Source organism: Phodopus roborovskii, unplaced genomic scaffold (assembly GCF_943737965.1).
Source record: "Phodopus roborovskii unplaced genomic scaffold, PHOROB, whole genome shotgun sequence".
NCBI lineage: Eukaryota > Metazoa > Chordata > Mammalia > Rodentia > Cricetidae > Phodopus > Phodopus roborovskii.
Window position 1 is genome coordinate 17,901,560 of NW_026126517.1, and position 16,272 is coordinate 17,917,831.

Genomic DNA, 16,272 nt, shown 5'->3' on the forward strand with positions numbered 1-16,272 from the left:
CAGATATAGGTTTGATACCTATAATTTCCCTAGGCCTCAGTTTCCTTATCTTGAAAATGAGGTAGGAAAATGACAGTTAACTTATAGGTTTGTTATAATGTCCTAAATATTTTAGGACATTGAACTATTTCTAGCCTAAGTATTCTCAAGACAACTAGCGTTTCCGTCGCTCTACTGTCAACCTTCTTCTGTGCTATAAAATCTGTATTCCTACGTGCTATGCCAACTGGCTCTCCCTGCCATTTATTTTTGTGAATACTTTTATTTGATTTCCAACACTCTCCCAACCCCCTGCCCCGGTAAACAAATTAGTGTTTAGAGTTGTAATCCCACAAATGGATACATGTTGTTCTCTTGTTTAATTTAGTCAGGTTCTATTAGCTCCTTCAATAAAACAGACCACAAACTTAATACTAATCTCTCCTCAGGCATTCACATTGGATTCTAAATATTTTTTAAAAAGAAATACAGCCCCAAATATCCAGCAGAGCTCCCTTACTCAGACTCCCAGCAGAACTTCCTAGCAACAAAAAGTAATTTTTAGGCCATGTTCAGAAGGCATAAACAGCTTCATTTGTCATTAATAATGTAAATGTAGGTTTAATTAGCTTCTAACACGCCTTTCTTACCTGTTGAAGAGTCTACCCATAAGTCTCAGCAAGACAGTAGGACTGGGTGAGTCCTGCACTTCAAGGCCTCTGCTATGGAAAGGCTTGCCAACTGGACACTCCACGGAAGAACTCCAGAAGCAGAAAGGAGAAATCTTCCTTTTAAATGAAGCTTGCTATCTTCAACTAGAATAGCTCAGTAAACACTAGAAGACCTTTAAACAGAGCTTCTCCATGGTCTTAGTTCTGATTTGGTCTCCACAGGCAGATAACCTCTTTCCGGGATGCAGTCAGGCAGTGGTTTAAATCTTGATAGTCAGAGCAAAGTCCCCTTTCTTAAAAGCTTGCTCACATGATCTCATTCCATGCAAGTGTGCCTTCTCTGCAGGTGGGACCTTGGACCTTGGACCCTGGAACCTGGACATTAGTTTCCCATCACCACCATAATGAAGTCTCCCCAGTAAGACTCTAAGAACATCTAGTCCTAGTCAGCACTCACCTGTCCTGTATAGACACCAGGCTCATCACGGTTCTCACTACCCATGCCCCAGTCTTGATTCCTTCCACTCTGCCTACGATCCAAATGGGAAGATTCCCCCTCCTTCCTTCAGGGAAAAGTAGTGATCCCACCCACAGAGATGGTGAAGTGTGGAGGGACCATGCTGGGAACTGACTCATTATAAGGTTGTGCCAGATGACCTCTGGGTCATTTCTCAGAGCTAAGGTTCTACAGCATTCCACAAGTCAGGAGGTTCTGTGACAAGTCCATGCCTGCCCCTGTTCTTCCAGCTATCCTATAATGCCTCACCATTTTTGTTTTGATAACAACCTCCATAACTATTGGAATCAATTATCACAGTATGAAATAATCTCAAAGCAATTGGGTGATACCTTTTCTCACTCTGCCATTATTTTCCTTGCATCATGATTATTATTGTTGTAGGGCACTTGGGATCTACCCCACAGCCTCGTACCATAGAAAGCACTGCACCGCAAGCTGTATCACCTCCAGCTCTGTATCCGAGTTCTTCTGTGGATTTCCCACCTCCCACTACACCTGGCGTACAAGCAGGATTTATACCCTATCTGTTTCCTAATCTGTGATGGATGAGATCACTGCTTCATCTCAAATATTATGAAGAAATGGCTGTGTGGTTTGCAAGCGGTGGGGTGGGAAGTTGGGAGAATTAAAGAAGTGCCCAGAGTTGTTTCCCTGCCTCAAACCCTCTAGGGAGTGTTCTTATACTGGAGAGATGAAAACAGAATACATGGCCAGCCTGGGTCCTGCAGTTTCTCCAGGAGCAGCTCTTACTATGGTCACAGTTTCTTTTGGATTGCATTGCTTCACTCAGCCTCCACCATGTAGGAGGTCTCAAGAGGAGAGACCTCAGACCGTAATGGTCCTTGCTCAGCATACTCATTTCTGATTAACTAAAAGCACAAGTTTCTCAGGTAAGGGCGTTTGGACTACGGATCTTTGGGGAGCAATTAAAGGAAGAAATGGAATGTGCTGGGAATCAGCTGCCTGTTTCTCAACTCTTAAGGAAACTTCCTGAACTGAAGTTCTGCTGTTGCCTTCTCGTATCAATAAGGCCCCGTCTTAGAGATGGGATTTCATCCCAGGGTCTTCAGATAAGCACTATCCCAACATGCCCCCTTGGAAGCCAAGGAGAGGTAGTACTGGCCAGCCTCCCAGATACCACCATCCTCTTCCCCTGTTCCTGATTCAAAGGAGGCCCCGAGGCATACATTAACCACCACTGGAGTCTCCTGTAGTGTTTGTTTGCTCCACTTGCTCTCCAAATTGCAAAGTTCCTTCAAAGAGCCCAGTCCCCACATTTTACAGATAAGGCAGGCCTCTGGGTGCTGACTCCAAGACTGCCTTTGTTACTTCATACAAAGATAGGGTTCGTCTGGTAATGGTCAAACTGTGCCCTGAAACACAGTGCCACATGCCTTCTAGAATATAAACAAACTTCATATTAATACAGCTTTAGGTTCACAGAAGTCACGTGGCATGCTTTTTAAAAGCTGAACTTTTTTACCCTCCCGGATTCTGTTTTACTGACAGAAACTCATGTCCTATAGCAAGGAGGACTTCAGCCATTGTCAAAGTAACTGGCTTTCTGTTTCACTGAAACTAAGTACCTTGAGTGGCTTGGTACAGATTTGAGGAATAATTTGCTTGTTTTCTGAGGATAAAATCACAAGTACACAGTTCCCCGATGAGGGCAGGAAGACAATTTTATTTAGTAACGAGCAGGGTGTGAAAATAGACTGTCATAAGGGACAAAGGGACCTTTAGGGGTGGGGGAGGAGAGTGGGCTGTCTGGGGGAAGAAGGGGACTGGCAAGTGGGAGTGGGAGAGGTAAACAGTGGTAGTGGTAGGGAGACAAAAACAAACTACGATAAACTGTATGCATGAAAGCATCACCGTAAAACCCATTGCTTTGTGCTGGGGGGGAGATGGCTCAGTCAATGAGGTACTTCCTGTGCAAGTGTGAAGAACTACATTTGAATCACCTCACCAGAACACATGGAAAGCGGGGTACTTCTGCAACAAGATGGGTTCTGAGACAGGAGAGGCAGTAAACTCTCATGATCCAGCTGCCAAGTGTGATGGCCAGGACTAACACCCAAGGTTATTCTTTGACCTTCACACATGCTATGACATGCACACTTGTACTCTCACACACAAATATGCACACACATCATACATGTACATATACCTTTCTGTTTCTCTCCCTCTGTGTGTATGTGTGTGTGGGAGAGGGAAGGAGGAGAAAAGGGGAGGGAAGGAGAGAGAAAGGAAGAGAGAGAGAGAAACAGAGACAAAGAGAGACAGACAGAGAGAGATGGGGATTTAAAAAATAAAGAAAACTTGAGGGAGAAATGGTTCAATGGTTTAGAGTACTGTCTATTTTCCAGAAGACTCAGGTTCGATTCCCAGCAACCACATGGCAGCTCACAACTGCCTATAACTCCATACAGTTCCAGGGGATCCAACCTCACACAGACACACATGTAGTCAAAATACCAATCAATGCAATAAAATAAGAATAAATCATTAGAGAAAATTCAGAAATCCATTGCTTTTTATTTATTTGGTTTTTTTTTTTTTTTTAGGTAGGCTCACACTATGTAGTCCTGGATGTCTTAGAATACACTATGCAGAAGACAAGGCTAGCCCCTGACCTTTAACTCATTCTCACATAGATCTACCTGCCTCTGATTATTGGGACTAAAGGTGTGAACCACCAAGCCTGGCCTGAAACCCATTATGTTGTATCCTAGCACATAAAAATAAAAACAAATATAGTCACAGCAAGACTAGCTGACATTTCCTGTACACTTAACTATGAATCTCAGATCATACTCTATTCATTCAGTTCAGGTGCCATTATCAGTGGTTCTTTCCATCTCCTTTCTTTTTGTTGTCGTTTTGTTTTGCTAATTGTTTGTTTGTTTGGTTTCCTGGTTTGGTTTCCTACACAGAGTTTCTCTGTGTAGCCCTGGCTTCCTGGAACTTGTCTTATAGACCAGGCTGGCCTTGAAATCAGAGATCTACCTGCCTCTGCCTCCAAGTGCTGGGATTAAAGGCATGTTCCATCATCACCCGGAGACTCTTTCCATTTTCTAATGACAAAAAAGTGATGCTTGGAATGGTCATTTGAAGACAGAAGACCATTCCGTAGCTGGGCTGGGGTTTAGTCCAGATAATTTGACTCCAGAATTTTGGCCAACTGGTGCCCAGCTGCCTCCTCCAGCTTGGAGTCACCTTGTTCTTTTATACCAAACTCTCAGTCTTAAAATGTGGCAGGTTACTGTTCCCTTACAATGGGAGTGCTTTTGTTTATTCAGTTACCACCTTCCTCACATCTAGTGGGAATTAAAGACACGTAGGTACTCCTTCTATGCTTCTGTACTTACAATTATTATACACACCTATATAACATACCAGATGGCCTATTTGAGACAAATTTATATTTAGCATGTGTACACCTATATCCCATACATCTGCATATCTGAGATTGGCAGGTGTTAGTGAATATTCCCAACACTTACAGGCACATCCCAGTCATAGTAAGCTCATAATATTCATTTATTTCCTCACTGATGGGAAACATGATATGTCTACTTACAAACACACATAAAACCCACATCATTGAGCCCTATAAGAATCCCCCCCACACACACACATACAGTGCCACAGGCTGCTTATCTGAGCTTCAGTATTGGTAGCTTTGTACTCACAAAGTCACACATAGAAGATGGATAAAGATTACAGTCAAGTCAACAGCTGCAAACGTGGGTGAATTTATCTTGAGGCAAAGTGGAGAAAGGAGGAGGTGGCAAATGGCAACAACTGGTAGAAATTTGATCGTTGTTGTTACCATTATTACCATCAGTCACTGGAACAGAGCTCTTGGGCTTGTCAGCTTCTCAGATTCCCCCACTTGCCTTTCCTAAAGGAACTAGAGGATGCTTCATTGCTCCCTTCCAATGGCAGTGCTTTTGCCATTCAATTATCGTCCCCATCACACTCAATGGAGTTAAAAGATGGCATTCTGCTCTTCTAGTCAAGCGGGTGATCTTTCTGTGCCTTTCATTACAGGAGAAGCAACTGGTAAAGCTAGGGCAATGTACTGTAACTAATGCCCTGGAGATGCCCACAGAACAGCAACACTAATCCACTTTAAAGACTCAAGGTATTCAGCATTCTACATTTCATAGGAAGCTATATATTACAGTAAAACCAGCTCTAGGGGAAAGTCTCTTTTAACTAAACTACTTTTTATTTATTTCTAGTACTTACAAGAACTTGATGCAACCGGGCAAACAAACCTCAATATTAAGATACCCAATTTAGCCCTTGGCTGAATAGCAGACATGTTATACACGAAGCCTAAAGATGTGTTAATAAGATCTTGATCTGCCATTATGCATATGGGGCCAAAAAAGTAGCATGGCTAGTTCAATAGACTGCACTGAAAGTATATCTCAAAGGCACTGCTTTGCCAGCACAACAAAAAGTAATCAAGCAGTGACTAACAGGAAAGCCACTAATAAATAAACCCTTTTTCTAATCATACACATGTGATGGGTAGTTCCATTTGTGTTTCATTTTAAATCCTGTAGTTCAAAGGCATCTCATCTGTTGCATTTTATTAACTTTTTAATGTATAGTTGGGTTTTGTAGTTCCAATTGATAGTGGTGTTTTTTTTTTTACATTATTATTACAAAGTATGTATTGGCAAACTTTCTTACAGGTAGGGCTTGGTCTGTACATATACTGAGCACTTCTTAATCACTCTTAATTACTCATCTACTCATTTGTGCACTTGTAGAGAACATGGTCTTTTTGATCTCTTACAGTTACATCCCAGGGACTGCCTTAGGTTGCCAATCCTCCTCTACGGCCAAGGTATGTTTCTTCTGGGTCTGCCATAGGCAGTTTCATAGCCCTTCTTCCTCCACCCTGGAATCATCTGGAGAGGGAATATCTCCATAGACGAAGATTCATTTGAGGATATGCTAGAGTGAGAGCTCACTCCCCATAGATCTATGTATATGGTGAGGGGGTGGTGTAGAAAATAAATCCATGCTATCTATGCATTGCACAAATGCTTTGCCGTTGCCCTCCACCCTGCATCCCATTAAAGTATTTTTAACACCCAAGGAGTTGTAAAAAGAAAAGAATACATGCTTTACAAAGAGAATCTAAGAACATTTATTTACCCACAAAGAATCATAGCAAAGAGTAAATGATGGGAGAGCATCCCACATAGATAAAATCTTCACTCCATCAATACCTACTAGCCCTGAAGGACACTGCTAATACAAAGCTTCTTCTCAAGACCAAGTAGGCCCCAGGCCAGCTACATACTGACTGAAAAGATACAGAGTCAACAATGAGAACTGAGCAAGCCTCAGGAATCCCAAATAAATGGGCTGGGAATTACAGGAGAGGTTACCACATGCACAGATTCAATCTGCACTTTTGGATGCTTCATTTGAGGATGTCTGGCATTAGGAGAGAGCAAAGTTATCCAAGGAGCTTTGCATCCAAATGTACTCCTTTAGGCTTGGGTTAATCTGGACTTAAACTTTCTGCGATCTTCCTGCCTCAGCTTCCTAAAAACTGTGATGACAGATGTGAACCACCATACCCAGATTGTTTTATTTTGGGAGACAGAATAGCCCAGACTGAACTGGAGCTCATGATTCTTCTACCTCAGCACTGGATGCCTTTTAGCAATATGATACATTTGGATGGGTGTGCAGATAGTAGAGAAAATCTTTTTGAAAGAGTTGCAATTTTGCAGTGTTTTGTTTTGCCTTATTTTGGTGTGTATTTGGAGTATGGGATACGCAGTGGGCATGCAGGTGTGGGTGTACACATGTGCGCTTGTGTGAAGACCAGAGGAGGACACTGAGTGCCTGGTGTCTTCCATTGTCACTCTCTGCTTTATTCTTTCAAGGATGGGCTTCTACTATCTTGGAAGCTCAAAGTTTGGGCTAGACTAGCTAGCTGCTCAGGGTCTACCTGTCTCTGTGAAGAAATGCACAACCATGCTCATATTTATATGTGGGTGGTTGGAATCCTAATTTAGGTCCCCACGCTTGCACAAGAAGTGTTCTTACCCATTGAGCCATCTTACCCATGAATCCCAGCACTAGGGAGGCAGGTGGATTTCTGTGAGTTCAAGACCAGCCCAATCTACAGAGCAAGTTCTAGGGCAAGACAGGCTCCAAAGCTACAGAGAAAAACCTGTTGTTTGTTTGTTTGTTTGTTGTTTTTAAAAAACAAAACAAAAACAGCCAGGTGGTGGTGGCTCACACCTTTAATCCCAGCACTTGGGAGACAGAGGCAGGTAGATCTCTGTGAGTTCAAGTTTGAGACCAGCCTGGTCTACAAGAGTTAGTTTCAGGATGGGCTCCAAAGCTACACAGGGAAACCCTGTCTTGAAAAACCCCAAAATAAAATAAAAGTTATACTTGAACAAAGCACTGGAAGAAGCAAATCCACAAATGTGTAATCTTTATGTTATTATCTTTAAAAATGTTGGAAGTTAAATGAACTCTGTGGAGTGTCGTTTACACTGTGTCTGGAAAAGCTAAATAACTGCAATCATAATCATAATGATGACAATGAGATGAAGATGGCCACTGACACATCCTTCCAAGCCCCTCTTCCAGTGAGCTGATAATAGTCATTTGTTTTTACTGGATGGCCTTGAAGTTGAGCAATGCTTATTTGAGTACCGTCTTCTCAGAGCAATCACTGTCCTCACACACACAGTCCAAGGACACAGGCCTATCTGCATACTAATCTTCCATGGTCAACTGAGCAAAAGGCTACAGAATACGTCAATGAAAAGTGTGAGTCATTGGCTGGTGCCTGCTCTGTGCGCCCCTCTTCTTGGAAGCCGTGGCAAGAGTGGGCTGGGGGCCATGGACTACCTTTGAAAGTTCTTCTCTTTAGGGAACATAATACTCTTTAGGGGATTGAAGAATCCAAGGGACCCTCACTCATCCTGTGTGCTTCGAAGGACTTCAGAGGGGAACCAAGCAAAGGGGGACATTGTTTGTCACTTTCATCTCTTTCCAAAAACTTAACAGAAAACTAAATTCATTCCTTCATTTCAGAAGAAAAAAAATAAACGAAATGGGACTGGTGAAAGGCCTCTGAGTTGCTGAGGAAATGCCCCAGTGTCTGTCTCTTTGCTACAATCATGTCTCTGGATGTTTGTTGATCAGCGTTCTATCAGAGATGCTTTACCTGGCACTGCCACTCATATAATGGGAGGCATACAGGAAGTTCAAAGACTACAAGAGGCTCTTATTATCAGGATAGAAAATGCTTCCTGACATTTCTCAGAGAAATGAAGGGAATGATTGGGGGATGGGGGAATAGGTTCTTTCCTTTGATGCTTTGACACAAATGCCCCAGTTTCCAACAAAAGTGAGGGACCAGGACTAAGTGATCTCATGTGAGACTGTGATATCGTCTGGCCTCCATTCCAGGAAGCCCATGCTAAAGGGCAAGATGACTTCACTTCTAAAAACAGCACTTACAATGTTATAAAGATTCTCTTGGAGGTTCTTGGCTTTAAAAATGAAACCAGACAAAATTTTAGAGAAAATAGTATATTCCAAGAGTTAGGTTTTATATAACATCACAAAGCTTTTGGAAGGCAACATGGGAAATGCAGTTCCAGCTATGAAGACATAATTAATACCTTTAGGCCTTATCAACCTGTTCCTAAGAGTTGCATCTTTTGGAGCAGCAAGAAATGGGGAGTTAGTCTCACTGGTATACAAATCCTAGCTCAATATTCGTGGCTGTGGCTTGGCCAAAACACCTACTTTTGAGGGCCATTGTCTGACTATACAACTCAGAAAAAAAAATGTATTTCATGTGTCATGATAATTAACCACTTCATGGTATTGAAATGTCACGCATAGTGTCTTACACATTCAAAAGTTTTTTAGTTCCTTAGTAACAATTGCTATCTACTAAGCAAAAGACGATGCTTACTTAACAATGAAAATCAAACAACAAAATGGTAAAATAAACTGTGAAGACAGAGGAGTTGGCTCAGTGGTTAACAGTGCTGAAGCCTGAGCATCCAAGTTCAACTCCTGCTTCCCATATAAAGACCCAGATGTGCTACTGTGCATCTGTAATCCCAGCACTTCAGATGTGAGATGGGGCACAGCAACAAGACAATCACCCTGAAGCTCACAGTCCAGTGAGGCCTGGAGTACACAATGCAGCAGCAGAGATAAGAGAGATCCTGCCTCAAAAAGGTGTAAGGTGAGATGACTTCTGAAATAGGTCCTCTGACCTCCATGGATGTTGCATGGCAAGTGCACATCTGAGTTAGTCTGGGCACATGTGCACACGTATATACACATATAATGGTTTTTAATTTAAGAAATACCATGGTTATTTAACACTCATACAATTGCCATTTATTTAGACAGTTAATGGTTACTTTTAAATATATGACCTGGAAATATACATATACATACATATATACACACACATATAAATCTCTCTCTATATATGTATATATATATTTAAAACAGTGGGTATCAATGTATATGGTATGCATATACATGTATAAAACATGAAAACATATATGTACCTGGCTGAAAATTAAATAATTTTCTATGTTGCATTAAGTAGTATTGTTGGTTTTATTGGTTCATAATTGCTCTTAAAGTAACAGAACACTTATCCTAAATATATCAAAATCAAATTTAATCCTTACCTGAAAATGATAAATTAAGGATGTGCACATGGTCCCTTGATATTTCTGAGTCTCTGGAGGAATCCATGTTAATTTACTGACAGCAAACTCACACCTGCCACCACAAACTGAGGCAGTGATTAAATCCAGACACCAAAAGCCATCATCTTCCTCATGGGTTCAATTATTATACACTGGCTGCAGATGTTTGCTATAACTGCTACATGCCACATACCAGGCTGGGTGCTGGGTCTTCGGTGATCACATAAAAGACATAGGCTATTCAATATTATTTAAACATTAGGTAGAGGGATACAGAAGAGGCATAGTAAGCACTGTGTGGGGTCCATTTATTTTCTCAAAAGAACTGTAAGGTAGACATGAAGACTAGGACAAATGGGATAGGTTTCTATGGGTAGAAAAGTTGCATGAAAGCCACTCAGTAACTGAAGAGCAGAGCAGGGTCATGGAGGCTAAGGATGCGCCCTCTATTCATGTTCTGCTAACACAGCCTCCTTCAACACAGTATAATTTGGAAATGATCTTTACAAGCATCTTCTTCCTATATTTTCTTCCTCAAACCCAAGTAAGGATGAGCTGTTCTGGCTTTGAAGTAGAGGAATGGCAGCTACTCTGATGTAGGATACGGCCTCCATGATCCAAAGGAGCCGGAAAGAGTGGCAGGCTGACCTTGGCCCTGGTGCTCACCTGGGACTAGGACTCACTTGTTACAGTTCCCAGGTAGAGAATTGGTGGGAAATATGGGCACAGCATTGCTTGATTCTGCAGAGTCTCTCCGGGTGGCCGGACTACCTCTTCTTCTGCCCTCCCTAGCATGGCCACTCCTCTTTGTTACCTTCATTTCTTTCTCCTCACTTCTGCTCAGTAAGATCCCCACCCCCACCCTTTTCTGCTTCTATAAGCTCCTTTTCCTTTATCCTCAAATCTTCTATCTCTGGGTCCCCAGGGTCTGGTCCCTGACTTTATAATCCTCCCAGCTTTCATCCCCCAGAGCTGATAATGATCAAACAAGTCTGTCAGGGCCCAGAGGGAAGAGGCTATGGAGCAGTGAGGGTAAACCCTTTCTGAACTGTGTCTTATGACAGTGACTCTTAGCTATTTAAATATATGTGAACCACTCAACACCTTCAGAGAGAGAACACTGGAAATGCTTTAAAGACTCTTGCTTTGGGGTCACTTGATATGTTTGTTTTTCTGTCTGTTTGCTTCTTTTTATGGTGCCTGAAATTGTGTGCCTTTTGTGTGCCAAGCACTGTACCGCTGAACTGCAGTCCTGCCTCTTCTCTTTTGTTGAATGCTGTTTTCAGGTACCCACAACTAGTCTGGAAAGGCTCATCCCTACTTCACCAACCCCATATCTGGCAGAGGGCTGATCTCCAAAATATAAAAAGAATATAAGAAACTAGACATCAAAATACGAAATAACCCAACTGAACAATGGGGCACAGAGCTAAACAGAGAAGTCTCACTAGAAGAATCTCAAATGGCCAAAAGACATTTAAGAAAGTGCCCAACATCCTTATTCATCAGGGAAATGCAAATCAAAATGATTCTAAGATACCATCTTACATCTACCAGAATGGCTGATATCAAAAATATTGAGGACAGCTTATGTTGGACAGAATGTGGAGTCAGGCAAACACTCCTCCACTGCTGGTGGGAGTGCCAACTTGTACAGCCACTTTGGAAATCAGTATAGCAGTTTCTAAGAAAATTGGAAATAATCTACCTCAAGACCCTGTGATACCACACTCTTGGGCATATACCCAAAGGATGTTTAATCAAACCACAAGGACTCTTGCTCAACAATGTTCATAGCAGCACTATTCATAATAGCCAGAACCTGGAAACAAAATAGATGTCCCTCAACTGAAGAATGGTAAGAGAAAATGTGGTACATTTACACAATGGAGAACTACTCAGTGGTAAAAAATGATGACCTCATGAAATTTGCAGGCAAAAGGATGGAACTAGAAAAAAAAAAAAAAATCCCGAGTGAAGTAACCCAGACTCAGAAAGACAAACACGGTATGTACTCACTCATAAGTGGATATTAGAAGTAAAGCAAAGGATAACCAGACTACAATCCACAGCCCCAAAGAAGCTAGGTAATAAGAAAGATCCTAAGAGGGACACATGGATACCCCTGGGAAGGGGAATTAGATGAGACTTATGGGAATGAGGATGGAGTGGTAAAGGAGAGGAGAGAAGAGATGAGAACAGGAAGGAATGGGATGGTTGAGCTTGAGAGGGATGCAGTGGGAGAGCAGTGGGAGATATCTTAATAGAGCCACCATGGAGTTAGGGAGACCCTGGTGCTAGGATTCCCAAGAATCCACAAGGTTGACCCCAGCTAAGACTCCTAGCAATAGTGGAGAGGGTACCCATACCCAAACTGGCCTTCCTCTGAAATCAGATTAATGAATACCCCAAATACCATCATAGAACTCTCATCCAGCAACTGATGGAGCCAGATGCAGAGAGCCACAACCAAGAACCATGCCAAGCTCCAGGAATCCAGTCAAAGAGAAAGAAGAGGGAATATACGAGTAGGGGAGGTTAAGTTCATGATGGAGAAATCTACAAAGACAGCTAAACCAACCTTGTGGGAACTCATGAACTCTAGACCAACATCGGTAGAGAATCCAGGGGATGAACTAGGCCCTCCATATATGGGAGACAGTTGTGAAGCTGGGACTATCAGAGGGGACCCAGGGAGTAGGACCACAATACAAACCTGGTACATGAGCTAGCTTGATGGAGCCCATTCTCTATGGTGGGATACCATGCTCAGCTTTAATGCATAAGAGAGGGGCTTGGCCTTGCCTCAACCTATTGTGTCAGACTTTGTTGACTCCTCATGAGAGCCCTTTCCCATGATTGGCAATGAGCTGGGGGTGGGGTGGGGGTGGGGGTAAGGGAAGTTGGAGGAAGAGTGAGAGGGAGAACTGTGGTTGGAATATAAAATAAAATTTAAAAGAATAAATAAAGTATATATAAAAAAGAAAGCATGTGGCTTGTATTGGTCCCTTAGTAAGAGGAAAGGCAGGGTTCTCAGGCAGGTGTGTCATTCTGAAATTACCACAATTACCCAGAGCACTTCACTTGCAGTTACCAGGCAAAGTGATGATAACCTGGGAATCCAGGCCTTAGTTCCAGTTCTAAGGAGTTTATTGCCTTAAAAGTGCCTAAGCAACAACTAGGTAATCACATTTCTTTTCTTTCTTTCTTTCTTTTTTTTTTCTTGTTCTTGATAATGATCAACCAACCAATAAAGCCTATGGACAAACACCAATAAAATCAAAGGAAGGCCAGCTTTATTGATCTATGCCGTCCCTGCAATGTTACATCTGTTTTCTGAAAGGATAAATATTGCACTTTATCTGGAGGGCAAAAGGAGTTTCTTCTGTCAGTAGATGAAGGGCTTCAGTCTCAGAGGTCTGATTTAAGAAAACATAAAAACCTAAAGGTTGCCAAGCTAGGTCCGTAATCGTGTCAAAAGGGAAAATCAATACAGTGCAAAGATCATTGGCATCATTGTCCTAGAGTCTTTGTGTCCAGAAGGACCACAGTTGAGCACAGACTCCATTGTTAGAGCTTGCAGGCAGTCTCACCAAACACAAAGTGTGTTGCAATGGCACCTCTCTGGGCTCTGGGAGTACAGAGAAGAGGGTTTCCACAGGCTGCTCTTTCTTTATAAAACAGTAAGATAGAAGACATTCTTTGACACATCAACTACTCCATGTTTCTGTAAAAAACAAACAAACAAACAAACCCAATAGGATTTTCTCTTGGTTGGAAATCATTAACATCAAGGATCCAACAGTCTTTCACTAGTGAAAAAGAGTTTGGATTTAGCCTGCTGGATTCAGTTCAGAAACTCCCAATTCTATTGTCAAATCTGAAGGGCTTTGGGCTTGACCAAGACATTAACTGTGAACACATCAGAGTCTTAGAATTTGAGTCTTAGAAATTCTTTGCAGTCATGCTTGTTGGCCTCGATCTTCAAAATAAACAAAGTACACTGTTGTCTTCTATCTCCTGCCTGACACACATGGTGACCAGGATTCAAGGTCAGCAGGGTATCCAAGTTTGTTTCTTCTGATATACTCTTCCAAGGGCATTGGGCCTTCTCCCAAGCCTCACTGTCTCTCTAGGTTGCAGAGGGCTGTGGCATGGGGAAATTTTTTTAGTATGTGTGTGGCTGCCTTTCAGCACAGCTTTCTTAGCTATGAAAGCCTTGATGGGATGCAAAAGTCCTTGTTTACCTTCAATGTCATCTTGTTGCAAAAGTGAAATACTGATTTTTAGCATAGGCTAGACTTCAATATACACAAATGATGACAGTTGGTCCATACAAACAACTAGCTGTAGACACACACACACACACACACACACACACACACACACACACACACAGTGCCAGCAATATCCGGATTGTTTTCTTCACTCTGTGTGTGTGTGTGCGCGCGCGCGCGCGCGGAGGGTTTTTTGTTTTGTTTGTTTGTTTGTTTGTTTGTTTGTTTGTTTTTGAGATAGGGTTTCTCTGTATAACAGCCCTGGATGTCCTGGCATCTGCTTTATAGACCAGGCTGGCCTTGAACTCACTGAGATCTGCCTCCCTCTTCCTTCTGAGTGCTGGGATTAAAGGCATGCACCCCCACAGCCTGCCTCTGCGATGTCTTAACGTTCTGTATTATTATTTCTTTCCATTTCATCTGGTGTTGTAAAAGGTGCAGTCTTAGTAGCAAAGAGACACTGGGAAAACTTGGATTAACAAAGCAGAGCTGTTCCTCTAAGCTGATCTAGTAGAAGAGACCCCTGGGTCAGGATTTCCACAGGAGGCTACAACATCACTCCCTGCTGCTTTCCCAAAGCTTAGTTGTATTAGAAATAAGTCCAGGGTCACAAAGTTCAGGGTTGCAAAGAGACCACTGGAGTGCCTGGACAAGGCAAACTTTACTCTTGGTCAAGCGGATGTACCCTGGAAGACAACCACACACCATCTAAGACAGGAAGTGCTCTTGGTTTTTATTCTAAGGAAAGCGGTAACTGTGTCTTTTCCTCTTGCCCTCATCCCCCAACTCACAGAATTAGCAAATAGGAAATGGAGGAAGGGAAAATGACTCACTGTGGCAAGGAGGAACGGCTTCATCAAGCCATCAAAATAGATTTAGCCATGGGCTTTTGAGTAAACAAAGTTTTACTGGGTGGAGAGTATTAAAACATTTTCCAGTCTTACAAAGTGGAGGAGACAAAAGGGATACTAATTCCTTGTCCTAAGCACAAGTTTTATAGCACTTTATAGGAAAGAGTCATATATGATATTTCTTGCAGCTGTGACACCAAAGACTACCTCCCCAAATTCCATCCACAGAGCTCTACAATGGCCTACTTGAAGTTGTCAAGATAACAGTCCTAACTCGCAGAGCTTTGACCTCATGAAACACCCTCATTACTCACAGCCATGTGGGGCCACCTCGGAGGCCAAGAAGCCATTTTTCCATTGCCTGTGGAAGAATCCAGACTCTGAGTCTCCAGAAAGCGAAGGTTGTGCCTTGTAGAAGGCTTCATTCACAGTTCAGATCAGAACCTGGTGCACCTTGGTGCATCACTGTCCCTTCAACATTCTTTAAGTAAAGTACACCTGCATGTCTAATCTCAAAAGCTGAGACAAAGGAGCTCATGTCTGTTTACTCGTTTCCCTGTCATTCTGGGACCTCTCTGTGGAAAAGATTGTAGGACAGTCATGTTGACCACTTTCCAGATATGATTGGAAGGGCCAGATTCCCGATGTTGTGGAAAATAGGTTCTTACTGCCCTCTGCTGGCCAGGATGACTCCAGATGCCTCTGCACCCATTGTTCTTCCAGAGGTCTGTTTGAGCACCCCAGAGCCAAGTGAAGATTTCACAGGCCATCCCCTCTTCCACACAAGACTCCTGGGTCTTCAGGCTATGAAGATGCCACTCTGTCCCCAAAGTCCTCAGAGGGTGCTTCTTGCCCCTTATCTGACAGTGGACTTATATGTTAAGGAGCTAAAAATGGACACTTGTAAAGTGAATATGAACAGCTTTCAAGTGATAAGTCAGTGTTTCCAAGAACTCCTAGGGATGGAGGGAGAAAATATAAAGGAAATAATAATTTACAGTCTGGATTTCCAATTATATGGAATATCCAGGAAGCCTCACATTGTTGGCATCCCATGGATGTATCCCCACTGACTGGAGTTGGAAACTGAGACCACAAACCAAGAGTTGAAAAAAAAAAAAAAAAAAAAGATAGCTCTCCTCTTGTGTCTGTAGGATAATTCTTGATTTATTTTACTATAAATATATTGGGAGAGGATGACACCATGGCAGGAAGCTGCTAGGTAGATACCTC

General features: G+C 42.4%; 1 protein-coding gene across 3 annotated transcripts in view; it reads right to left on the reverse strand.

Moving 5' to 3' along the window:
- Gramd1b (GRAM domain containing 1B) overlaps positions 1-892 on the reverse strand; it is a 181,302-nt gene extending 180,410 nt beyond the window's left edge. For 2 of the 3 annotated variants that reach the window (XM_051197141.1, XM_051197140.1), the window contains exon 1: positions 630-892. In XM_051197141.1, coding sequence (XP_051053098.1) covers positions 630-649 — 20 coding nt within the window. In that variant the 5' untranslated portion in view covers positions 650-892. The remainder of the gene's footprint in view (positions 1-629) is intronic. The other variant, XM_051197148.1, reaches the window with a different exon arrangement.
- Positions 893-16,272: the final 15,380 nt, after the last annotated feature.